Source organism: Anomalospiza imberbis, chromosome 8 (genome assembly GCF_031753505.1).
Source record: "Anomalospiza imberbis isolate Cuckoo-Finch-1a 21T00152 chromosome 8, ASM3175350v1, whole genome shotgun sequence".
Lineage (NCBI taxonomy): Eukaryota > Metazoa > Chordata > Aves > Passeriformes > Viduidae > Anomalospiza > Anomalospiza imberbis.
Genome location: NC_089688.1, coordinates 15730908 through 15757995, shown reverse-complemented (window position 1 = coordinate 15757995; position 27088 = coordinate 15730908). Strand labels below are relative to the sequence as shown.

Genomic DNA, 27088 nt, shown 5'->3' with positions numbered 1-27088 from the left:
CATCTCCCAGGCAGCTTGCTTGCTATTACCTGCCAGCACTGGTGGCCAAGCAGCAAAGAAAGTGCTATGAAATATCAAGTCTTCAGAAAGTCTTTGGGCAAGTGCATTTATAGTAGAAAACACTTTGATTTAGCAGCGGGAGAAACATCTGGCTGCTTATTCAGCTCCCAGGACCTCTTCATAAAACTTCTGTCTGACCCAGAGCTTGCCAAACACAACGAAATTTTATATTTGATATAATTCCCTCCATACATGCTATCTAACAAGCTTTGCAGTCCCTGGACAGGGGTATATGGTGCCTTTTTCCTCCTGCAGGCAAGGATCCAAGAGACAGCAGTGAAGCTACTGAAGGAAGCTGCTGCCCACAGCAAATGAGAAGGAGGAAGGGTGGGAAGCATTTTTATGAAAAGCAGCATAACTCAGCTCCCTGTGAGTCAAGATAGATGGGTAGGCCTAAAATTCATTCCATTTTTTCAGGCCTTCTCCCCTCATCCATTCTGGCACCCTTCATGCTCACTCTGTCAGCTCTTCACAGTTTCTCACAGACCCTGCAGCCTCCAGCATCACTCATCACTCCACACCTAAACACATTGCAAGAAGTGATGAAGAGATAAGAAACTAGAAAATTAACATCAGCCAAGAAAAAAGATCTGGAGATACTGCACCTATGTGTGTTTGAGAGGAAAACCCAGCTGGGTCATTGCTGGAAAGGACAGACATGAAGCAACATACTTCCAAGGCCACCAGCGACAGCCAGACATCTCTGACATTCACTTTAATCCTCCCCACCCACACACACTGCTCTTTTACCACGAGTAACGTCCTCAGCACTGGAGTATTATGCTAAGCAGTCAAAGTTTCTCCCAGCAAAAGCATGCAGCTGGGTCAGCAGAGATCAGAGGCTATGAGAAAATTCAGACAAGCACATTCCCCACCCCTTCTCTTGAGGGGATCAGGAATGATGTGCCTTACAACTGGCTCCAGGAGAGTTCCCTTCAATGCTGCTCCTGTTCTCTGCACCATTACAGTCTGGCAAGGCTGCAGCCCAAGCTTCACTGGTTGCTCTGTGCTGGCCCAAATCACATCACCAGGACACAAGAAGGAGAAGGGGATCATACCTCTGGCAGGTGAAACCCCTGAGCACCAGCCCACAGCAGTGGGGTCTGGGCTTCCACAGCACAAGATCCTCTGGCAGCCCAGCCCTCAACCTCCTGCCTGCCTTCCTGCCTACCCTGACAGCCAGAGGAGCTTTGTTAACACAGAAAGGAGAAGGCATCAGAAACTGCACAGAGAGGGCTGACCTTAGTAACATGGTATAAAAAGACATGGGTGAGAGGATTTGCTCAGACAGATGCTCAAATGGTGGTCAAGGAGATACTCAGCATCACAGCTTCTTTTGCAACATGTCTCAAATTAAAACAAACAAGAGATTTTTTTACAAGGCCTCAAAAACAGCTGAGTCTTTCCTGATGGTTTATTTCATCCTCTAAATAAATCAACACTTCCAGTAATCAGCAAGCATCTAAGATACTGTAGTCCAGAACAACATCAATTATTTATGTAGTTTAGGGCTCCTATAATTTCCCTGTTTATACAGAAAAAAAAAAGAAAATCTCCCATTATTTTAATGCTGCACCCTTCAAATCCAATTCATTTTACATATCGTACACATTTCTTGATGGACAAAGTGATTTTTGAGGGTGAAAGGTACCAAGAAGCCTGCAGCCATACATAACTTGACATCTGGGAACAAAAAGAGCTTTTGTCCTCCCAAAAAGTCCAGCATTTGCTTTTGTCACCTAAAGTTCTAGGGCTTAAAGCTCTCACATAATGTTGAAGATGGTACATTCACTCCAAATGTAGAGCTCTCCCTTTAGGCCCTTTGGGGAACTTGCCCAGAACAAGGTGGGTCAGACATCATCAACAAAGATTGTACTGGTTGCAAAGAAGAGGTAAAGAGAAAAGGGAACTCCAAAGTTTGGATGACATCAAGCTGCTGCATTACCAACAAAAAATTAGTCTGATTATGTGAACTGAGGAAAAGAGAACCCTGGCTCCTAGGAAAGACGAGAGTACTGCTCCTGCATGTAGCTCTTGTAGAACACATTTGATTAGCATCCCAAAACTTGTAAAAGTTTTTTTCAAGGTAAAAGTGCCCCCCCAGACTCAGGAAACTGGACTGGAAAAGATCAAACTTGCCCTGTGCCCCAAAGCACTTTGCATTTACCCCAAGAAAATTTGCTGCTTTGCCCTTGCTACAATTAAGGAAAATTTCTTTTGATCCAAATCCAAGTCAGGGAAATCAGAAAAGTCTTTTCCTCTTCTCAGCAGCCATTTGTGCCTTTGAAGCACAGGATTTTTCCAGGAAACTGCCAGGATTGATGTTGATTTCCGAGTCTGTAGGGGCGCAACCTCTGCTCTTCTCACTCAGTGTGCTCAGACACAGCAGACAGGACTCCCACCAAGCAAAGGCACAAAGCATTCTGCTGTCCTCTAAACTCCAACCCAGCCACTTCTGCAAGGCCAGAAGCTCTTGGCAGGTGACACTAATGACCACTGTTCCTTATCAGGCCCTTATCAGCTGAGTAGTTCTGGAGCAGCTCTGCCTGGTATGGCACACAGGCTGATGCTGCCACAGCCGCTGCCACACCCGCAGCCAGGTAAACATCCGAGCAGGAATCATAAAGCCACCTTCACCTTCCTATAAAGCCCAGCAGCCTCCCTCTGCCCAGACAGCCTCAGAACAAGACCTCAGCACAATGCTGAGATTTGCAGTCACAGGCACAAGAGCTGGACCGCGTGGCAGAGGAACTGCAGTCATAGGTGTGCACATTGGGGACCAGCCAGGGCTTTCCGGGCTGAGGAGGAAAGCCAGCCCAACCCTAAATTCTATCACATCCACCACACCCCATATTTCCTTTGGCAGAGGGAAGGCCAAAAGGTTCCACTCTGGGAGCAGAGGGCTGCCTGGAAAGCCCCAGCTGTCCTCATGTCTCAGAAAAATAACCTGCAGCCACCTGGGGAAGAGACTGGAGCCCAGCTCCCAGGGCAGTCACTTGTGCCACTTGGCTAAGCCCTGGCATGCACCAGAGGGAGGACAGTCTCCACCCATCCCATCAAGGGATGCCCATTAGCAGGGTGTCCCCTACCAGCAGGGCTCTCCCTCACCACTGGCTGTGGGATGCCAATGCTCAGCTGCTTCCTACAAGGGTTTCTGCCTGACAGGGTAAGGACATCAGCTGGAACCAAAGCTAAACCTGGTATCTTTTCACACCATAGGATTCAGTCCCATGATTGATCTCAGACCATCAAGTCCAGTTTTACCACTAAATCAAGCTTTAAGTTTATAAAGCTGTTTCAGAAGGCCATGCTTACAAAGAAAAGCAACACACTCAAATATCCAATTATGATCCAATTCTGTACTTTATATAAATTCTGAGTTTTTAAAATATCACAAATAGATAAAATATCAGACTAAGCAGGGATGAATTAATTTTACAGTGGTCAAAATCAGCAACAAGCATCACGTTGGGATTTCATCTTTTTAATGTATTTACATAACTGGTCTGTCTTGAAATCTTTTTTTCATTGGAAAACTAGTTTTATAAGAAAATGTCCAGTTTCACAGACTCCAAGAGACACCCGTCCTTAATGGAGCTGGGAGGTTTTTGATGTGACAAAACAGCAAATATCTGCTCCACCCATATTTTGGGTCAGATGCTCAAGATCGCTACCACAAACCATAAAATTCATCTCAATAACAAGGTTTATCAGATATTTCCATGTATTCAGCTGGAAGCAAAAAGCCTCAATATTTATCAAAATCAAATGCAACCAAACAGGCAATAGCTCATGTTACCTTAGGAATGGAGGGAGATGGGGTCTGTCAACTGCACTGCTTCTCAGACAGCTCCATTTCATCAGTGGCTGCTTATAAATGTGCTGCTTGCTTCCTCCATCAGCTCCCACTGAGAACTAACCAGTGCATAGGTCAGCTCTACAGAAACTATTATCCTGTATTGTGTCCATTCATGTCTCAGAAAGAACTTCTCTCAAATTCTACTCCACTGACTCACTGCAGAGTATCACACAAAGAGCAGTAAAGACAAGGGCCTTTCCTACTCCTGTAGGGCAATCCAGCAGGCTTTGGCTCAGAGTTCATTACACTGATCAACACAAGTTTGAGGTTTTTTCTGAACAAAGACTGCAATAAACTGTCCACCAGAGCCCTACAGTTTTAAAAAGAAATGTAAGCCATAAATATCTGTGAATCATCCATCCTAAAAAGATGGGAAACTCCACAAGAAAGTCTCGCAAGCAGCACTTGTGAAATCTCCATACTCAGTTGTCTCCAGGAAGACGAGTCCAACACAACCAAGAAACCAGAAGTGTTCTCACAAAAAGATGCTTGTGATGTATTTGAGCCTGAAGGAGTTTTAGACACATATTTCAAGTGGAAAGTGAGGCAGGGCAGTGATAAAAGACAAGGTAAGAGCAGTTGTGGAAATGCCACAATCTTTCATCTGCTGCTCCTCTAAGGCACAACCAGACACTGGTACCATGCAGCCACTGTCAGCCAGAAGCCCTTGGACAGGCTGATCTGGTGGTTCCCATGATCATGGCACCAGTGGTCCTCATCTTTCTTGGACCCAGGACTGCAACACCAAGCTTCAATGACTTCCTCTGGAGAACAACTCAAAGGGTGCTGCCTCCCACCAACATGACTACATTCAAGTACAGCTGCTCCCTAGCTAACTGAGGAGCTTGAGAAGCCAAAAGCCACTCAGCAAGAAGCTGAGGCACAATGGTGATGAGGGCCATAAATACCAAGATAAACTCTAAAGGTTAACAGCACAAGGATCATGGTGCCAGAAGCCAAACAGGAGCTCCTGGCAGGCAATGCAGGCTGAATTTAGGTACCTGGTTCAGAGAGAGCTGCAAGATACCCAGTTCAGGTCTATGCCTGGATGGTCATCTCTCCTGGCATCCCATCATGCCAGCACATGGAACAGCATGGTGATCCCAGTGCATCACTGGGACAGGCTCCAGTGGCTACATGGGATGGCACTGACCCCATAGACAGCACAGCCAAACTGCAGCGCTCTCAGTGTCGGGGTGCTGCTGCTCCCCCATGCCCAGGGCAGGCAGCCCAGTGCTGTGCAGCCCTGCTAACAGCGCTCCTCATGAGTACATCTGTGCAGTCGCCCACCTCCCACCGCTCGCAGCACAAAGCAAAGACAGTGCTGAGGACGGAGAACCGCAACCTCCCAGGGTAATGCTCTTACCACAGGTTACAGACTCCCCACCCTCTCACTGGCCTCAGGTAGCCCCTTTATCTCACACCACAATAGGACCAAGGCCCTCACAACTCCTGAAGATGTCAGTCCTATGGCCAGAGCTCACCCCATCCTGCGAGGGAAGAAGGGCTCCGTGCCAGAAACGTCTCTGGTGAAAACACAGGTGCCAAGTAAAATAAGCAAGAATGTGTAAAGTCACCACACAAGGAGGAACAGGCCTTTTAAAACAGGTCAAAACTGGATCAGATCTTTTTTTTACATGGTAAGAAGAAGACTTGCCAAGAATTTCACTCCTGAACCCAGGAGAGAAATCCAGGAGCCTTGTGAGCAAACCACAGGAAAGATTAATGACTTTAAGTCTGGGAGGGGAAATTAAAAGTGGCAGAGGGGTTACAAGGGAAAGCCCTGATAAGAGCTGCTAATTGTCTGCATTTACGTCACCACCATCAGAGAGGCTATTTCATTACATTTTAGTCTCTAGGGTCAGAATTTCTCATGAGGTGGTTATTTTTGCTGCTTTGCTGATCTGTGTCCCTTGGTATGTGCCTATAAGCATTGACAAAGATGAGGTAAGAGCAGGTAGGGCTTTAGACACCCTTCTGCTTAGGAGTCTTTTGCTGGAAGGAAATGGCAATAATTACCATAATAATGAAGTAAATATCACTTTCCTTAGAGTAAAGCTGCTTTCATGTCCTAAAAATGCTTCAGAAAAATGAAGCATCATTACTGTAATTGAAAGAGATCACACAGAAAACTAGTAACTCACCCCCCACCCCCCGTGGGTTTAACAGCACTTGCGAGTTCTGCCCTTCCTGCAGCTGGCAGCTTCCCCGCGGCACATGGGCACCTTCAGGCAGTGGGACCCCCTGGCAGGAGATCCCGTGGCAGGAGGCACTTACAAAAATTCACGAGTCTGACCATCCTGCTCTTCCTTAAGGGCAGTAGATTCACGCAAATTCTAGTTCTGGCATATTCCACTTCCCGCAGCCCTTCCTCACCTGGGGAATGCGGGCACTTCAAAATTGTGCAATGGTGGCAGATGCCAGAGCCCAAGGCTAACAGCAGCTCGCTGGATGGCTCTGTTTAGCCGAGGGATTGTTGGAACGTGAAGCAATCCCTTCGTTCCTATTCCCATAGGGGAGACCTGCAGCCAGCCCCGACAAGAGTCTCTGCGCAGTGCACCCCACGCAAGGCCGAGCAGGAGTTTGGGGTTCGGGGCCCCACACACGAGCCCGTGGCTCTGGCCGCCTGCAGGGCGCGGCGGGGCAGGGCCCAGCTCCCAGCCGGGCCGAGCACCTGTGGGGGCAGGTGGGGACAGGACAGCGAGGCAGCGAGCACCGGCGTCTGGCAGGCAAACGCTGCGGCAGAGGAGGGAAAAGCCATGTACGACGCTAAAACTGTTTCGACGCAAAATTTTTGCCATTTTCTAACTAATTTCTCTTTAAGGGGGGGGGCAAGCAGGACTTCGAACAGAGACGGGCAGAGGCACTAAACACACCTTAACATGGCTTCTGTAAACAAAGGCTCTTAACTATACATGGCAAGCAAAGGCAGGCAAGTATTCAGCCCACTTCGGTGAGACGGGCTCCCTCAGGGTGGGCTGCGAAACCCGAACCAGGGGCTGAGGGAGTTCTTACAGCTTGCAGGGTCCCTATGGACAGGCTGAGGAGGGAGGTTCGGTGGGAAGTAAAGACTACATCTAGTCTGCCACAGGTGAAGGGGCTGAGTGTGCCACCACTGATTTCTCCGTAAACATAAAAAACGCAAACAAACTAAAAAACAAGGGGGAGAAAAAGACAATCCCACCGCCCGCCCCGGCTTTGCCGTTGTGCCACCTGCCAGCCCGAGCCGACCCCGGCCGCCCCCAGCACCGCCCGCCGCAGGCCACCCTACCCGGGAGATGGCGAGGGGCTGCTCGAAGTCGCGGCCGCCCACCAGGCGGAAGCCCCAGGGCCCGGGGCCCGAGAGCACGATGCGGTGCGTCCCCATGTGCGCGCTGCACCTCGCGGGTGGCTCCGACAGCCCCGCCGCTCCGGCCGGGCCCGGCCCGCCCCCGGCCCGGCCCGCCCCGCCCGCCGGGCCCGCCCCGCCCCGGGGGCAGCAGCGCCCGCTCCCCGCCGCCTCCCCGGGTGGGAGCCGCTCCGCCGCGCTCCGGGGTCAGGCCCTCCCGAGGGACGGCGGCCGCCGGGGTCGGGAATCCCGGCGCCTCTCACCCGCTCCGTGCTGGCAGGCGGGACAAGCCTCCGGCAGGCAGCCGCACGCAGGAGTGCCCCGGTGCGGCATCTCCCAGGCCAATACTCTCCAGCCTGGAGCAGTGTTAACTCTGAAACCTAATGGAAGCAATGGAAATAAGCCTGCAGTTCCCCGCCAGGATCGGGTGAGTGAGGGTGGAGCCTGGGAAGGTTATTCTCCGCTGACTTATCCCAGGTTCACTGATTTAGACAGCGTTTTGCTTATCTCTAGCCCCTTAAGCACGGTACCACCAATAAAAGGAATTCTTCTATACAGTTTTTTTCGGCCAATCTTCTTATCTGTGATTTAGGAAAAATAGTTGTTTCAGTTGCATATTAAGCCCTCAGAAATCTGGTGGACAAGTGGGAAAGGTTGGTCACTGCAACGGCATTGGCATTTACAACTGGAGTGCAAGCATTGCTGCTCATTTAGTTAATGAATACAGCTCACCCATAAGCACATCATCAGCGACCTGTAGCTGAAGCTGGGATTCAGCCACAGCTGGAGAACATGGAGCAGGCAGCAAGTAGGAATGATGCAGGTCACCCAGGTACTGGTCCTACAAGGCACGGCCACAAATTATCCCATCACAAGGCACACTCTTGCTTCTGCAATCCCCATTTGTGGTTGTGCCCTTTTTCCTGCATTATCTTGCCTTTTCATAGGTTATTTCTTTCTAGGGTCCATGTGTCCAGACTATTAATATCATCCCTAGCAGAGAGAAGTAGCTCTTCCACTACATCATTGGTGTGGCACTTGTCCCAGTGAAGAAAGTGACTGCTTTGCCACAGCAATGTGCAGGATCTCCAGAGGGCTGTTGCACACTTCTGGGTCACCTTCCCCTCTCTGCTTGCCCAGCTTCTGAAGTCACTAGCACCTCTAGCTTCCTTACCTTAGAGAGTGAGTAAATGCCAATGCTGAGCAGACACAGATGAGTTTCTTCTCTCCCTGTCCAGGCTGCTGTAAAGCAAAGGTGAGCAGTGTTTGTCACTAAAGCCATGGTCAGGCTGCCCTTTTATATAAAGTAACCTGTGAAACAAAAAAAGGGCTTGTGTCTGTGTGCTTTCTAAAAACATGTAAAGGAGCCTGAGGCTTTTTTCTGTCGTGGTAGTTTGGTTTTAGGATCAACTTGTTTACAGTTTGACTTCCTAAAATTATTGTGAGAGCTGCCATGATGTTTATCTGTCTGCCTGGCCATCCAGTCGCATCATCACGGAATTTGAATCTGTTGCACAATTTTGGCTTAGTCTGAGATGGAGGTCTCCAAAAAGTTAAAACTCCTTGTGAAATACCAGTCTTTAGCATGAGCACACTCCTGCACAGGCACCATGCAGGAGTCAAACGCGGAGCTGCAGGATGCATTTTTTGGGTACTTGTGTGTTACCGGCCCCCAGTGAGCCCACCCAGGCAGCTCAGCTGTTGCCTTCCCTCACTCTACTCCTTCAGGGACTGTTCCCTAACATAAGGTACACCCAGAAAGTCCCAGCTAGGTGTATTGCTGCAGGGCTGGGAGACAATACAATCACCACAGACCTACAAACTCCATGAGTTAATGCTGTAGCCATAACTGCCCTGTCAGGGTGCAGCTACCAGATGGCGGAGTCTTAAAGCTTTTGACCCAAGTCAGGGTTAAAAATGCACATGTAAGCCCAACACCAACTGATATCCCTTCCCCCACAGGTTAGCATTTTGAGTTTCTTGCCTGACTTAAGCTGGGTGGTCTTTTCATCTGAGGTCACAAAGACCCTTTGTAAACCAGTGGAGAGAGGTGTACTCCTGACCTCCCAGGTCTGCGTGCACACCACAGCAACTGTACCCTGACACCATGTTACGGTGAGATCTGTGTGTAATCAGCTTCTCCTCTGCCTTTACACCTTGATTTCTTTAAGCAAAAGTCACAACCAGCCTACAGCTCAGGAAGGACTCGTGAACTCAAGCCAAATCACAAGCAGGATCCTCAGGTGCAGGATAGTGGAGAAGCCCATGGCAGACACCCACACATCGGTATGGATACAAAGCCACAGCGGGGCACTAGTACAAAAGTGCATTGCTACAGGAACAACCAGAATAGATTTTATTTAATAATTTGTACGAGGAACACAATAGTAATTCAATAATTCCATTTATTAATTGTCAAATAGTAATCCACTGCAATAAGAAACAAAAAATCAACACAAAAAGAAGTTGCAGTTTGTGTGGATATGTGTGGTGTGTGTGTGTTTAACTTAAACTGGCAAGAGCAAGAACAGAAAATTAACTTTTAAATGAGTATGTTATATACAATCAATATCAACATGTTACTTTGCTGGATAGATTTATTTGGTGTTATCCAATCTTATCAACAGGACTAAACATTGTTGCAAATAACTGGAGGGCAAACCCAAAGCAGAACAACTAACCCATAAATAAGATGCAGGATTCAAGATACCTCCTGCAGAAAATAAACAGTGGTACTTTGTGTCATATCTGAAACCCTTTCATAATGAATATTTTGTGCTAAAACTCTTTATGTGAACATACATGGAATTCCATCACTTAAATTAAAGTGGAAAAAAATCCCAACCTTTCACAACTGCCTTTTTTCCCCTCCCTTCACTCAATGTGTTTAAATTATTTCTCTATACAAGGTAAGTACATTGTCTGTACAAAGTTAAATATACATATTTACAGTCAAACTTCTGAGACACAGAGTCTTCTCTTCCGCTGACTGAGACGGAAGACAAGCCTACTTGATTTCAAACCCAGGAGCATGGCTAGTTTATCAAAACATTGCAAGTCGTGCTAACAGTTACTTGTAGTGTACTCTTAATAAATCTGTATAAAAGCATCAGCATAAAAATAGGCATTTTATATTATTAAATACGGTTTATGACAAAATAGCAATCTACCCTTTGCTATTTGTACGGCAATTGTAGGAAGCAGAGTCTGATAGAACTGGTTTTGTTTACGCTTTTTCTTAATAACAAAAAGTCTACCAAAAGAGTATTCATAGTGGATTTACAGGCAAACATACAGCCAAGCCATGGGGTTTTTTTCCCCTCAAGGAAATAAAAATCTATGTAACTGGTAATAACTGCTGGGAACAGCTTTCCAAATTGCTTAGACTTTTTTGTATGACTAAGAGGCAGCCAAAATGCATGTATTTATTTGACCTATCAGCAACACTGTAACCAAAATGAAAAAAAAAAGGCACCCTCAGTGATACATGGCTCAGATTTATCAGAGCCTCTAAGATTTAATGCTTGGAAAGAAGTCCCAGTATTTCATCCCACAGCATATACTGGAAAAGGTGTGTGATCCTTTAGGGCCAGTGACAGGGCAAGAGGAGCAGAGAAGGTGAACAGCCATAGGACTCATAAACAGGATTTGCCCTCACGGATATTCTGTTTATTGGTTCTATTCTTTGTGCAGATAAATGTCAAAGCTAGGCTGATTTCTCTTTAAAAAAACAGGACTCAGTTAATTTTGCACACAATACATTCACACACACACCCCCTGCACAAAAGAAAAAACCCTGCAGAGATCAGTAGCATGTTATTAAAGGGTTTGGGATTTTTGCGCATTTGCATTATGCTCTGGCTGACCTCTCTGGATTAAACCACCAGTCCCAAACTCCTTTTCCACACAGAGCTCTGCAATTCAATTGTATCAGCTGTCCTCTGCCTCTGCTAGTCTTAAGATGCATGACATGAAGGAAAGATTTTCTATGGAAATGGAAGGCAGAGAAAAGAGTCTTCAGCAAGGCAGAAACTGGGCAGCAAGCCTGTTTCTTGAACTCCTGTGCCAACGAATGTGAGCAGCTGCAGGGTTGAGTACTGCCCCAAAGCACTACCCTATCTCAACACACAAACAAAACCTATACCATGTGCTTCCCTGAAGCCTTCTCAGAGGTAAGTTCTCCGTACAAATTAAGATTATCATCAAAACTCTTACTGGGGAAGGGAGAGGAATACACAAAGGCAGCACTGTAAACTAGAATCTGTCTCTTCTTCAGCAAACAAATCACACCCTGACTCTATGGAAGCAGGGCTACACATTCAACTCAATAGTGTACCACATAACCACATCCTCCTAACACTTCTCATCTCTTGTCTATTACATTCATAAATTGTCTGTTTCTTCACTGTTTAAAAACACCATCTGGAAAGGAATCCCACCATCTTTGTCATGATGGGATCACTGTTATTTTACAGGTACAGAAGCTTCACATAGTTGCCTGGGAAGGTGCCAAATTGCCTTGTTCTCCTGGATGTACCTGTTGCAAAATAAAACACAAGGAAGACATAGTAAGATGGAGACATGCAAGGAAGGCTCCAGGGTTTAAAAAGGTACTGGTGGCAACCTCTTCTGCCTGCAGGCATTGATTCCTCATATAAATAGGAGCCCTAGTCAAAGAGTCTTTTGGTAGAAACAGATCACAACTAGTTCCGCTACTAATCATCTTTAGTCATCCCCTTTAACAATTAATAAGGTGCTGGTGAAAGCTCCTGGGCCTATAGGGTAGAAGTCAAATTATTCTCAGTGTAAATAAGCTAATCTCCCTTAAGAAGAGATGGCAAGCCTGGATTTGAAGTGCTGAGATGGAGAACACTGTCCAGACTTGCACTCCTTGAAAGTAAAGGATTTTGCTAAACATGCACTTGAGGCTGGATTTTCAGGGACTGCAACTCCTATCCATGTGTTGTCTTCACCCCCTGCTTGCCACTTTGTGTAACTAGTCATGGCTCCCTCAGCTTTGGAAATGCTATAGAAATTTTTAAGTTTTTAAAGTTTTTTTTAATTCCCTCTGTTGCTCTGTCATCTGTGTAAACAAGAAGGATCAGGACAAAGAGAGGAATGGAGATACCAAGAAGATAAAAAAGGAAGTACTAGAGACCTAGCAAGGAAAACAAAGTTCCACCACCTTGCAGCCTAATTTTAATATTCTTGGTGGGAAAAGATGGGAAATTGTGGAAAAACTGAAGTAAATTTCTTTCACCATTTTGACCCCAAAAATGGAAGCAACTTCCAGACACTCTGCAAAACTGCTCTCCCAAAAAGCTCTGCTCACAGGCAAGTGTGACACTCACCCACAAACCAGCCGTCATCACATTTCTCCATGACGTCGACAATGTCACCGTCCCTCAGTTCCAGCTCATCATCATTCTGAGGAGTGTAGCTGTAGAGGGCTTGGTAGCTAACTCTAAAAACCAGAAAGATACTACATGTTAGCCATTGGATTTCTTTGACATCCCCTCAGAAGACGATGTTCCCCTAATTCCTATTACATACTGTTGATTGCAGTCTGGACCTATGTTTGCCTTTTGAGAGGTGTAAGCCAACTGCATTGAACTCGCTGATGTCAAAAGGTCATGGTAGTAAAAAGTGTCATACCTACACTGTGTGGGGTATGTGGAGAGCTTCTGCTCCCTTTCTGTAGTTGTCTGCACAGACAAACAACTAGAGTCTTCCTAACACGTAGCACCTAGACAGCATTCAATTGCAGATACCCTATTAAGTGCAAGCCAAAACCTGGATACACTCATTCCTGGGCTAAATGAGACAGCTGTTTCCTTGCCCAGGCACATAGGTAGAGAGAGCCATAATTGGCCAAGTGGCAGAGCAAAGGACTTTAGAAAAAGTTATTGCCTACTGTACTGCACTAAGGTTGCTGGATAAATCATGGCTGAGGAGGTCTGGTGGAATTGAAAACCCAAGGCTGAATCCTGCACTGATGTAATTTGTACCACAGGCACTCTGTATTCACTAGAAAGGATCCTTATGGAGTGCAAACAACCTTTGGACAAATTTGGGGAGGCTTGGATCCCCTGTCTATAGAGCATTAAAATAGGCTGATGTGAGATGTTCCTGCTCTGCATGAACCAAAGGCTCCTTTCACAAGCCAGTTGCTGTGACCATCAGTCCCCAGCACAAAGTGCAGGCTGCTATTCTCAGAATCATCAGTGTAAGGCCCCACCAAGCTTAGTGGCAGCTCCACTGAACAGCTTTGAAAATCTCAGCCTTGGTCTCTCAGCTACCAATTCACCTGTGGAACTGGTCAGCAATGCACCAAGTGGCATTGGTGTTGGGACTGTCACTGCACTGTGAGAAGCTAAGAACAGAGTGGAACACGTTGATCCACATCATATGATCAAGTATAGCCATTGGATATGAACTTGTTGCCAGCTTCAAGATACAAAGACACTGAGACAGCCTCTGTAATGGAGACCCCATCCAGGATCATGAGGTCATTGTTTCAGGTGCTATAGACAGAAAGGGCACAGTCTCAAACTCATTATGACGATATGTGGCTACTTTTGTTCTTTAAAGCAAAGCTGACATTTCCACATAATTCTAATTTACCTTCTGAAACACTGAGAGCTCCCATACCTCCCTATCTTTACCACCAGTCAGAAATATCGGCCCTGGAAGACATGGGAACCAAAAGAACTTACATGTCTCGTGGTGTTTGACTTCGCTCAGGGCTGGCTCCTTGCTGCTGTGCTTGAGGTTGCTGAGAAATGATGAGAGATGATTTATGGTCATTAGAGGTCACCTTGTGGCGAGAGTCAAGAGGCTGAGAAATAGTACTGCAGTAATGAACAGACTTTTCTGCAATGTTTATGATCTCATTGCAAACAGCTTCCTGTGTGGTAGGCAGCATTGACATCCAAGAACACCCAAAGGACAGTCAACAGGGGGAAGGGAGGGGAAAATATAGATAAGAAGAGATGGGACATTCCAGTTGCAGCATATAAGTCCAGTAAAAAAACCAAAAACAAAAGAAGAGTTGTAGATCCAGGTAAATATCCAGGTAGTGGAGTGCAGAAGGGATCCAGATGTAAGCATGGAAAAACAGGCAAGATACAGAAGAATTTGGCATTTAGTTTGAAGATTTGTAACAAATACATTTACATATATTTTTAAAAGAAGCAGCATAAGAGGTTGCAATTAGTTATGCAGTGGCACCATTCCAAATGCTATGAAGTCAGTTCAAGAATGCAAGGTGAGGTTGGGCTGCTCCATTCATGCATTTGGCTTCATTTAACTTATACCCAGGGTCTGGCAGCACAATTAGCCCAACTTTTCATTGGCTGTGACAGTTTTTTCTAATTGTTAAATTCTCTTTCTTCTTTTGCAAACAAGCAATATATGCAAAGAGATAAATATGTATCTACTTTGCAACTAAAAATAGTGCTGGCATTTTATCTCTTACTGAGGTGTTACTGTCTGGGTGAAGAGTGTCTAGGACTACACATCTGAGTTAAACAGGGGCCTTACCACATAGCTCTTTTCAGACTCTGTGAGATCTGGTCCAGCTTTCAATGAATGGTGGGAAGGCTGTGTGATCACCAAGCAAATGATAAGGAAGACATTTTAGCAGATGTTATATTGGTCAGAATTTAAAAAAAAATGTAAATGGAGTGCAGACAACAAAAGGAAATGAACAACTCCCCCCCTCCCCACCCCAACACCATATTCTTTGAACAGCAAGACCCTTCATTTACACAAGAGACATTGAGGCTACAGTAACACAACAGCAGCACACAATGCTGCAAGGGAAAGCAAAACAGAAGGTAGGGCAAGGAATCAGAATGGAAGGTTATGGACACTGCTACAGGCAGAAATGGTACAACAGTATCATACTGCATTCCTGTAGGGGAAAAAGAACAAAGACAGGAACACAAACTTGGGAGCATCATAACTGAAAAGCCAAAAGCATGCTGGAAGGCATGTGTTGCTGTTTTCAGAAAAGTCCTCAATTACTTTGGCACAGAAGAGAACAGCAACTTGCTTTCTTTTTTTAACAAAACAACAGCTCAGGTTCTCAGAAGGCACAATGCCGTGTAGCCCCAGAAAAATCACTCTACCCTGTACCAAGCAAGGATCTGAAATGTTTTATTAATTCCCACAAAAAGGCAGAGCTTCAGGTCAGAGGAGGCCTTGACTGAAAAACCCAGCTCCAAACACCACCACCAGTGAAGCTGCTGGAGTCTGTCCTGCCTCACTCCGCAGTCACAACTCTACACAGGGACCGTGTGTCCCAGGACACATAAAGGGAAATCAGTGTTTGAGGCTGGAGGTTTTATGGGGAAGGGGAAGATCACTGAAAAAACCATAAATATCCACAGCCTGGTTTTGCACATTTTTGCATAATCAACACCCACTGGAAGCTGTGAGCAAATGTAATGTCTGAGCTAGTGTACTGCCTTCAGGGCTGCTTGGCAAAGTGCATTGAGATACAGATCACATGGCCATGCTCTGTGATCATTCAACACAATTTTCAAACTAAATTCCACAGGCCTCAATTTTAAGCTTTCTGTCCTCCTCTTTATTCACCTCATCAGTGCCCTCCAGTAAACACCTGGCTTTTTCAAGGCACACTGAGAGAGAGCAGAAGCAGACAGTAGAGAGGTGTGGGACACCTTCAGCACAAGCATGCTCAAAGACTTTGAGAAGTGCAGGGGGATGAGCTCATTTCTCTCAAAGCTGCACTGAACCACATCTTGGACCTCTGGAGCTGTGCCCATCACTGTATTAAAGCAAACCATCTCTTTTCTCGAGGACTGTGACCCATTCTTGGGCAACCTAGCCCCACAGCAACTCCTTTGTAGTCAGCTCTACTCCCTGGTGCTGGAATCTGGGATCACTGTGCTATGAAACAATGCTCTGTTACCATGTCTATTTCTAGAGAAAGAAATTTAAATGTAAGTTCAATGTACTAATTGCAGTGGAATTTGCATTCAAAGCATTTACTGTGGAGCCTGAAATCCTCACAGGATTTCTGGAAGTCCCTCCTGCCTATCATCAGCCCTGAAAGGCAAATGAAAAAATAACAAATTTAAAGTTAATATTATGCAGACCAACTGGATACAGTGCATCAAATCTAATGAGACCAGAGCTAACGCAGGTGGTCAAGTAGCTGGAAAAAACAATTTTCAGGCTGAGACAGCTGTAGGAATGTCTTTGGGTGGTTTTATTTTAATTCAAGAAAGTGTTTCTCTGTTCCAAACCAATAAACTGCTGAAATTGCCCCTTGAGCTCCTAAGATCACATGGTCCATTTCCTACTGATTACTTGTGACCTCCCTGCACAGCTTTTCTTCCTAAAAGCATTAATATCTATGAATTAAATTCATTTTCTGAGAGCTAAACAATTGACACTGCCTCTGAATGTTCCATAGTGCAGGTTTGTATTACCAGGAGGTGCAGCATCAGAACCTGGGACACATTCCCTTTCCTGGCAGGATTCTCATGGGGACTTCCATGAGGCAGCTGGGCAGTGGTAAAGGCCAAGCAGGAATTTCCAGTTCCTGACAAGACACATAACTAAGTGGATATCCTCTGGCCTCTGCACCAGAAATCCATGCAGCTTCTACCAAAGCACTAACTCCCAGAGCTGCAGCAGAGCCCTGCATTGAGGTGGTGAAACACCCCACACTCAGCAACTATGCAGAATTAGCTAAACAGGATGAAAAACTGACCAGATCAGGTCCCATAATTTTGGACTGTAAATGTACCACCCCACTAATGTAAACAAGTGACCCTGGTAGCATGATCTATGTGGCTTTATATTTTTTTTTTTAGATCAACCAACCAAACCCTACATTATTCTTTCAGGGAAGGAAGAGATTAAAGGGGGAAAAAAGTGTTAGAGGTCCAAATGCTCTTCAAACATGGGTTTAGACAGTCCATGTACTACATACAGTGGTGGTTCCCTTGTGCCAGAAGTGTCTGAAGAATCAGGAAGAGTTTGGCACAGCTCCAAAGTATAAAAGACATCCCCCAAAACACTGAGCCAGCCCTGTAACTACTGAGGGTAAACTGAAGGCCCTAAAAGTGACCAGGTATTCACAACCTGTGAGGACATCTCAACTTCTACCAGCTCAGCCACACTTTGTGCTTTGTTAAGGCTAAGTGAATAAACTTAAGTATGTGCTGAAGTCTCAATGTCTCTGTTTCTACAGACTGTGTACACAAATATGCAGTATAGTTAGTCCTAAAGCACAGCTGGCCAGTATTTCCACCTCATATGGAGTTTGGAGATGGATCTAAAGAGCGCTATACTTTTGTAAAATTACCAGAAAAAAGTTCTACATTAAGAGCCTAGAAAAGCCCTAAGACAGGTTTTAAATGTCAGGCAGAAAGATGCTGGAACTGCTCAACAGTGCTCCCCCTGCTCCTAGTGAAATTCATGTCATCAGTGCAACTATCCATTGCAGCTCTTGTTTATGTGTCATCCATCCATTTCAGGTGGGAGTTAAAGAACTACATACGGAAACACAGAGCTAAACAGAACAGACTAATAGACACACAAGAGAGACAGACAAATTGGTGTTCCCTCAGAGGAGGGCACACATCAGCACTGATGCTCCCACACGTGAATGAAGAACCAAGACCAGGGGGGCCTCCCCAGCCCAGGCGAAATGAAAGGAAAAGCCCTGCACACACCAAGCCCAGCTCTGGTGAAAGCGAATGGAAACCTGGCTGAAGAGCTCTCACAAAGGACACTGAAAAGGCTGCAGAGTGGAACAGCCTGACCTGAAGGCTGTCATAATCGGTGGAAAGACTCCCCAGACCCTGGATCAGAAGCTGAAGGCTGTGTCTACAGCAGAAAAAGGCATTCCCCTTGGAAAATAGGTACCAAATGCCTGTTGCAGGCTGGGCAGCTCTGCCTTGCACAGCAAGCACTCGGCAGAAACATTGCTGTGCTGAATTTGTGGAGCAACAGAAAACCACTGGAGGAGGTAAAAGCTTACCTTGAACATGGTGCAAAGCAAGAAGCATGATAGGGGTAGTTGGTCTGTGCTGGAGAACATGGGTCTGAACATCCACCTCATATGCTGCCCTCTCTACCAGCCAAAAATTACCACTCTGCTGGAGTGGCTCTGTACAAGTGCATGGGAGCAGATAGATCCCAGCAACATCCCTCACGTTGCTAATACAGGGACCCTTGTCAAGCCAATCTTGCCTTCCCCTCCCCACAGCCACAGTCCAGCCCCAGGGCCAAAGCCACCACACTGCTCAAACGCTTTTTACTTAATGTAACAGGTAAGAACAGAGTCCTTACACCAGTCCTATACCAAAGGACCCTGCAAATAACCCTGGGTCAGAATTTCATAACTGCAGAGGTTATCCATAATGAGAAAGAAAACTAAAATTCAAAATCATAAAGTACCTCAAACACCAGGGATGGACACTAATGGAGGGAAAAGCCAAATGTAATGTCTCATTTCCATGTCTGCTAAATGATTTTCTCATTTGATTAAAATCATTTGAGAGATACAGATATTTGAAAAGCCTCCAGGGTATTACCTGAAGTTCTGCTGAAACCATCAGCCTCTGTATGGACCACACAGATAATGAGAAGCCGTTTGCACATATAAATACCACCCCTGCTCCCTAAAGAACTGTGGACGCAGAGCTGCAAATGAGGTCAAGACTACTGCTAATGTCATACAGAGTTTTAATTTGACACTGACAATGCTCTGATTATCAAGGCATATAAAATATAAATATTGACTTGACTTTGACTACAAAGAAAAGCCACGGGGTTTTATTACAACCAGGTGGAACACCCAAAATAGAACTGTGTGCTAATCATCACTGGAGAGAAAGAACTTTGTCTAAACGTGGCTCTTTCCTTCTGTTCTTTTGGATCACATATATTCAGTGCAAGCACCAGCATGACCAAGCAGATCAGAGCTCAGGAAAAAGGCCAACACAGGAAACTTCTATGGATTTTTAACATGAAGCAGAATATGTATTCTATGTTGAAAGTGAAAGGGAAGCAGGAGGTGGTTGTTCAGCAAAAAGTTCTGCAAGCTTCAAGTGGAAGAAAATAAGTAAACATAATAGGGAAATTTCAGGGTTTAAGCTGTCTCTCTCTTAATCTAATCAAGAAAGTAAGTAACATTGGCAACTACTTCCCACATTTATCCTGCATGAACAACTTGCCTGGTTCACTGATCAAGCTAAAGATTGCTTCCCCAATACCCATCACTAAAAACTCAATTTTTTGTTAATTGTGTACTTTCTGTTTCAAATATTGCCACCTTGTGGAAGCTGCCATGAAGGACTGATGAGGCACCGATGTAAGCATTGCTCATTTCCACACTCTAGGGACCCCAGACACAGTGCTGAGGCTGAGCCATGCTGCACAGACCCTACTGCAGCCCTCTTTAAAAATGTTTGTAGCTCTCAGCAATAGAGCTTAGAACCTCTGAATCCCACCTGAGAAGACCAGAACAGGCCCCTGGCATTGTGGATACCAAGATGTGTATGCCTTATCCCCAGCTCTGAGATGCTCAAATCCTGATCATGCTTGAATCCTGATCTCAGGTGGTTAAACAATACCTGAACCAAATTTTCTTATGCTACACCATTCCTACTAAGAAGGTCACCAACACTGCTGTATAATGCAATCAAGTTGTAGGAGCTTAAGGTCAGAACTAAGTAAGCTCTGAGTTAATCTTTTGGAGGAACCAATAAACAGATCCTCAGCTGGTACAAACAAGCAGAAACCTAGACTTGATCTATGTAGATTTGCAGCAGCTGAAGATTTTGCCCTTGCCTGCCCTTCTGCACAGCCTAGTAGTAATTTTTCTCTTTTTTTAATAAAAAATCTAACTTAAGAAGAAAATTATCTCACCTGTGTAATCAATGAGTTACTAAAGAAGCATATGACAAAACAATGGCATGGCATGGAAACAACTATAAGTGATGGAAGATTAATCAGCAAAGATGATTACCTGTGGCTTATTGACTCTGCGTGTAAGTCTGGGAGGTGGCTGTGTTGTGACAGTAGAGGAAGAGAGGGTAGAGGAAGAGAGAGGAGCAGATGAAGAGAATACTTTTGAGTCTGCAGTCTTTTGAAGAAAAGAAAAATTGGTCAGCTTGGCACATACTCTCTTATCACAACCACTGCTAGTGGTAAGACCATCTACTATCCAGTAAATTTGAAGCAAACACAGCAACAGTAACTCCATGCAAGGACAAGTGCAGTTTCCAGTTGGTTTGTCTGAGCTGACCACCTCACTCTCTTTTACACATGCAGGTTAAGTCTAAAAATGCTACTAAAATATATCTGGATGGTAAACAGTACAGTCTTGACACAGCTCCCAGTAGACTTCTGGTTATGATTCAAGCAGAAATCATATTATTTGTCATAAGTTTGCCCAGTGTGAAACATGTCATCTTGGAAACCCTAGTTTCTCATTATTTAATGTTGACTAGATGGGATATGTCATGGAGGCATTGCAGTGCATCCAAGACAGTATTTAGAATTCTATGATTTCAAATCTTCCAAACTTACACTCGGGGTACTGTGATGAAATTGGGCTGGCTGTACCCCACAATGTGTCCCAAGGTAACAGAGAGTTGCAAAGTAAAGCATATATCCTATACAAAGACTGAGGGCTGAAGATATGTTGTAGAAGCTACTGGAGAGTTCCCTCTATGTTTCCTCTAATTGTAACATATGGCTGCATATAACTAAAAACTCTTTGAGGAAAGCATCAGTAGGTCTAATTATCTTTTGTGGCTAGAGCCTTTCATATAATTTTAAAAATGCAAAGGTAATAATTTCCCCTCAATACATAGGTAACAATCAAAACTCCCTTAGTCATGCACATCCCAGACTAAGGTTCACTAAACCATAGGCTCCAGGATCAACAGGGGACTCCTTTCATGATTCTAGGAGCCAGGTTTATGTTTAAAATGCTTTTTGGTTCTTGATTTTAGGGAAAACAAACACATTCTATAACCAAAAATGATTCACTGCACACTGTAAAATCTCTGATCAGCAAGAAAATGTCTGTATTCTGCAGGTGGACCTGTGTGATGCTTTCATCTGATGCGTCTGGTAATAGTGACTATCTGGGATAATCACCTCATTAGGTGTGACTGATTGTGTCAGTCCTGTGTTATCTATTCTAAAATAATTTTCTCTACACTGCTCTTAAGCCCTCTTCCAAAACTTTTTGATCTGCTATAAGTGAATGCCACTGGTGACCCCTGAAAAAATGTCTTAAGATCATCAAAATGACATGTGGCAGCCACTGGCTCTGCTTTGCCTGCAGAGCAGCACAAACATCAACCCACCAGTTAAACAAAAATCAGCAATTCAGAGCAGCACACACACATGCAGAAGTACCTTCTTTTCCCCGCTTTGAAACTTTCCCGTATCACCTTTCCTCACGTCTCTTTTCTCTGTTTTACCTCCCTGAACAATAGCCATTAGCTCCTGACACAACTGGTTGTCCTCAGAGGAACCCACAGGTCTCCTTTCTGGGCTCGCACGCATGTCTAGTTGGGATGGTTTCAGGCAGCGCTCAACAGAGATCTTGGGGACAGCATGAGCACTCTGCTCAGGGTGGCTGCTGCCCTCTCCTGTCTTTGGGAGCCAGGCTTGGCTGGCAGTGGTGCCACGCTGCTCTGCGAGGATGCTTTCTGGGCTCTCCACTGCCCAGCGAGAGGAGTTAGAGTAGGTCACGATGGGAGAAGGGGAGTCAACAAACTTTTCTTCGTTTTGTGAAGTGGCCTGGTAGAAACTGCGGGCAGAGGATTGAGGTCTGGATGAGGAAGAGGGCAATGGGGATTTAATGGACCTGGGAGTCGAGGAGCCAGAGAGATGAGAATGGTGGAGGCTGACTGTGGGGGAAGGGCTGGCTGCAGCAGAAGGCGAGAGATAGTCAGTGTGAGAGAGGGAGGCTTCAGGCGGAGGAGGCAATGGAGGAGTTATGGCAGGAGTGGTGCTGGGAGACACTCCCACGGTCAGAGCAATCCACTCGGATGTGACCGCCTGCACCTCTGGAGACAAAGCGCGGCGCGCAAAAGGCAAAGGCGGAGGAGTTGGAGTATGGAGCAGCTCAGAGCTGGGAGACTTGTAGGAGACAAAAGCAGGAGAGAAAAAGAAAGAAATGAACAAAAAAAAAAAAAAAAAAATAAAGGAAATACAAAACCAAGCAAAAGTAAGAGGAGAAAGAGCCAGTGTGGAGAGAAGCAGATCTGTGACCACATGCTTAAGTTTTCTATGGATGCTCTGCTGCATTGGAGACAATGCTGTCCACAGCTACTCCAACCACAGAGTCCAGCCTGTATCTGTGCTGCTAATACCCTTCTCCAGCCTTTGCCAGTATCCCAGACACAAACCACCTTGTGGCCTCTGACTTCATACCATAAGCCCTAAGTCCCTCAGGGAGCAGTTGAAGCCACCATCACGATGGCAGAATGCACCATTGGACTGGCCTGGCAGCAATAGCTGGGGTCCCAGCAACTCACTCTGTGGATCCAGCCAGAATTCAGTGCTGCAATGAACTTTGACTTTATCCAAATCTAGCATGAGCATTGCCTGCTCCTCAGGACGCATGCATTGCAGAAGCTGCATAGGAGAAAGGGACCAAAAAAGCCAGCTGTGGCTATTTGCTCTTCAGGTGATTAAAATAGGTCCTGTGTTTAAAGGGCAGAACACACTACCAAGTCCTGGCTGTGGCTTTTACCACCAGCAGCATTGGTGAGAACAGCTACATTAGCACTTGTCAGACTGTTTCTCAGTCCTCAGCCAAGTCAGGCAAAAAACTAGGGGGAGTACTGACTTTTTAGGGGAGGAATCAAAAGAACAGGAAAGGAAACTAAAAATAGGTGGATATGATCCCTTCCATCAAAGGGAGAAGCTTGCAGGGAGCTTGTCAAAGATAAGGAACAGCTATGGAAAGGCTGCTAAGCTCACAGAAAAGCTCAGCTGACGTCCACTTTGACTGAGAATCTCAAACGAGCAACACGTTTTTCCTCTTTACACAGTGGTGAAGGCTGAAAACACTCCTTTTAGGAAAGATCCAGACAGACAACAGGCATGAGTCATGGCATCTTTTTTCCTATCCTTTCTGTACCATATATCCCTTCCTCACAATCCCAGTTCTCTGCTTATGTTTCTTGCAATCTTGACCTTGTCCCCTGGGTAAGAGGGAGATGCATCAGAACCTCATGGCCATGACCCAAACATGTATGCTGACCTTCCCCTGGAATGAGTATTTGCAGGATGGGAGCAAAATATCAGGGGATTTAGAGACTCACTATCTCCCTGATAAATTTGCCATGGCAAACATTCTAGGATCCCCATATAATTACCTGATGCCATTTCGATTTCTGCTTTGAACTTCAGTATGGTTTGTAATGAATCTAATATTCATGGAAGATCCCAGACTGACCTGCTCTCAAAACCTGAGTTAATGTAGCAGCAGTTTCAAATAATACAGGCTGTTCTCCTGACCCTGTCTCTAAAAACCTTGGTCATGAGTTAGATCATACAGGGACAGGTATACAGCTTAATTCAAGCTGACTGGGATCAGTATAATGACTCTTACAGACTATAGCACTTCTTAAAACCTTACAGACTAAGACACTTCTAATAGTCATAATATAAAATTCCCCTCATCACAGTAAAGGTGTGTGAACTGTAAACACATACCCAGAAGAAGTGGATCACTAATTCATTCCATCTCTGGCAGTGAAATTTAATCACATGGCTGTGAACTGCAGCCCTTTCAACCTGGCCTGGATTCAAGCTACATATCAGAGATAAAAAGCTGAGTCTCCAAATCCCCAAATGATCCATTCATTAACCTTTCTGGTAAATGAAACAACACCTCTTCCTGCAGTTGAAGCTTACTGCAGGGAGCATGTTGCTTTATGGCACAAAATTCTAGTCTTAAATACAGCTTGCTTTCAGCTACTGCTTCTTGCACAAGAATGGCAATATCCCACTCTTTTGCAAGGTGTTGAGCCTGGCTGCATCTAGTCCTAGTACCTGTGGTGAAGCTGTCATGCTGCGGCTCGGGGAGAGGGACACGGGTGGGTCAGGATAGTCAATGGCATTCTTGACCACTGGCCGTTTGAGCACCTCCACGTAAGTGACAGGGAAGATGCCCTGGCGACTGGTGCCAGAGATTCTTCCTTCATACCAGTTCTCATCCACTCGTCGAATCAACGTGATCCTTTCCCCCTGTGGGAAGGAATAGCAATGTAGTTGTGATTTTAACATGTTTCATCATTCCAAAGAATATTACATTTTAAATCTGGATGCAGTTGACCTAAAATAATTGGTGGTTCTCAATTTCCAATTTCCTAATTGGAATTATTCCTATTTCAAATTATTCTGATCCTAAACTGTGGATTAAGAGTTAAGAGAAAGAAAAAATTGCAGGTCTTCTAGTACTGACTGGGTCTGTCTGCAGACTCAGTTATGCTCACATTTTCAAGACCCTACTTGCTAAAGCCAGTTAAAAATGGAAACCAGCTGTTTCAGGCTGACCATGAGACTCTCAGGCATATGAGGTGTATAGAAAGTATGCACAGGTCTGCAGTTTATCCTAGGCCTCTCTGTGATCTCTCCAAGTTTTGCTGACAAAGTAACTTCCAGATCCTTAATATACACTGCAAGCCTTATCTTCTTATATAATTAAAAGAGAAGACAGAGAAGATCTAATCTGAGCATCAAAACATAAAGCTGGTCAAGATGGAGAAATTCTGCTGCTTAATCTAAATATGGCTGACTTTCTTCTGAACAGGCATTACACAACCCCTTCCCACACCTTCACTCTGCAGTCAGTCTAGCCAGTCACTTCAATACTGCGGAACCTGGCTTGCTCAATGATTCGGCTTGTAGTATGGGGAAGGTGAGTCCAGTTTCCTTCTTTTCTACATCACCATTATCATATAACTGTGTGGGCCTCCACTGAATCTAACCAACCTGGAAAGACCTCTCACCAAGTAGCTAATTTGCCTTGCAGAGCCAGGTTCCAGCACTTGTGTTCAAAGTATCTTCTCAGTTGGACCTAAGGAAACAATTGGCACTTCTTGATTTAGCCTACCTGCAACAAAAACTGCAATGCACTACATAATGACTGTAGATTAAAAACATGGGTGATGAGGAGGAATCCTTCCTGAATACAGAGTTTATTTTATTGGAGCTTTCATTTGGAAATTGCAAGTTACAAGTGCTAAAAAACATCATCATGTCTGGATTCAATTAATCAACACAACAGAAGTCCTACCTTCCTGAAGGACATTTCCACTTGGGTATCCCCATTGAAGTTGAACTTAGCAATCGCATCTCCATATTCCAATACTTGCAATGGTAACGGCTTTTTGGGTTGAGCCTTCTCAGCTGGTGGAAGGAACTAGAATGAACAAACAGAGTCCGCTAAGTCTCATACTCGAAGCCCATAAAGTGGTCTCAGGCAGAAAGGGAGTGGACAAAGAGAACACCTGCAAGGAAAGTAGCTACCTCTACGTATGATCGTGGGAAGATGCCAACTCTGCCATGGTGTTCACCTTCGAGCCAGTTCTGGTCAATCTGCTTATAAATGTAAACAATATCTCCTTTTTGCAGAGGAAGTTCCCTGTTAAGAACACAAGCACTCCATCAGAACTTCACTGGAGGAGAACAGATGTGTTTTTCTGTCCAGCAATCCCTAGGTACCAAGGTGTGCATCAGCATGTTGATGCACATCATTCTCCACCCAAAGCACAAACTAAATGTTGAGGATTACTCTGTTCATATCGTGATGTGCAAGACCTTGCTTGTTCTTCGGGCATTCTGTCAAAAAAGTTGGCCTGTGAGGGCCCTAATAACCACATGCTCTCCAGAGGCAATGGGGCCAAGCTAAATAGGACTCTGGCTACTTTCCACGTTGGATATGACGAGCAGCCCTCAATTCATGTTTTGAAACAGTCATGTCACAAGCACCTTCCAAAGAGACATATGATTTTAATCTGAGCTAGTTTGCTGATTAGATTAACGTACTCAGATGGCGAAGTTGATCCTGCAATGATTGCACTGATGGTCAGCCTGCAGTTGTGCAATCACTGACCTCAACTGGGCTAAAAGTTGGAATTTCAATCTACAGGCTTCAGTACTAAAATTATGAATGTCTGCAGCTTGAAGAACTGTGGCCAGCTTGTACTAGGCTCATAAACTTACTACTTGGGTCCCCAGAGGAAAATAAGCAACACAGCCTTTTCTAAGATGATTTTTACAAGCTCTGCTTTACTTTTGTCTTGCATCCTGATATGTTCTACTCAAGGGACACAAGAGCTACACCTAATCTTCCTCAGTTTTATTATAGGTGCTGGGGAGATTGTATTTAAATTATTACAAATCATCACCTATAAGAATATATAAAAAATATTCTCAGGACATTAGCTCATCCATGCAGATCCTTCATTGAATTCTGTTCTTCTTTCTTCCCTCTCTAGCAATGTTAAAATGAGAGCTTCTCCAGGCTCATACTGAGACAGAGGCTTTCCAGGCCTTCTCTTCACAGCAGTCTTCCCTAAAAAGACCAAGTAGTGCCATGGGATTCACCCAAAGGGGCCCACATGCTTAGAGTAGGGCATCTGCTTAACTTCTGCTCATGGGCTATCCTTTGCACAGTGAAAAGGATGATCTTCTCCTGTGGCTCCACCCACCTGCAGTGCAGAGCACTCACTTGTTGCAGTAAAGAATGCAGGTTTGTCCTAAAAATCATGTGGGATAGAGATGCCCTGAGAAAGAAGACATTTTCCTAAAGGTCCTTTAGA

General features: G+C 45.1%; 2 protein-coding genes across 52 annotated transcripts in view; both read right to left on the bottom strand.

Moving 5' to 3' along the window:
• Positions 1-7347, bottom strand: part of PDLIM1 (PDZ and LIM domain 1) — a 44096-nt gene extending 36749 nt beyond the window's left edge. Inside the window, exon 1 of one of the 2 annotated variants that reach the window (XM_068197443.1) lies at positions 7191-7347. In XM_068197443.1, the coding sequence (XP_068053544.1) occupies positions 7191-7286 (96 nt within the window). In that variant the 5' untranslated portion in view covers positions 7287-7347. Of the gene's footprint in view, positions 1-7103 lie in introns of both variants that reach the window. The other variant, XM_068197442.1, reaches the window with a different exon arrangement.
• A 2287-nt stretch (positions 7348-9634) lies between these two features.
• Positions 9635-27088, bottom strand: part of SORBS1 (sorbin and SH3 domain containing 1) — a 160655-nt gene continuing 143201 nt past the window's right edge. For 31 of the 50 annotated variants that reach the window (XM_068198422.1, XM_068198421.1, XM_068198433.1 and 28 more), the window contains 9 exons: positions 25794-25908; positions 25561-25686; positions 24315-24509; positions 21663-22391; positions 20260-20376; positions 14790-14849; positions 13964-14154; positions 12599-12711; positions 9635-11784 (listed from right to left, as the gene is read on the bottom strand). In XM_068198422.1, the coding sequence (XP_068054523.1) occupies positions 11717-11784; positions 12599-12711; positions 13964-14154; positions 14790-14849; positions 20260-20376; positions 21663-22391; positions 24315-24509; positions 25561-25686; positions 25794-25908 (1714 nt within the window). In that variant the 3' untranslated portion in view covers positions 9635-11716. The remainder of the gene's footprint in view (positions 11785-12598; positions 12712-13963; positions 14155-14789; positions 14850-20259; positions 20377-21662; positions 22392-24314; positions 24510-25560; positions 25687-25793; positions 25909-27088) is intronic. The other 19 variants (XM_068198449.1, XM_068198459.1, XM_068198469.1 and 16 more) reach the window with 11 other exon arrangements.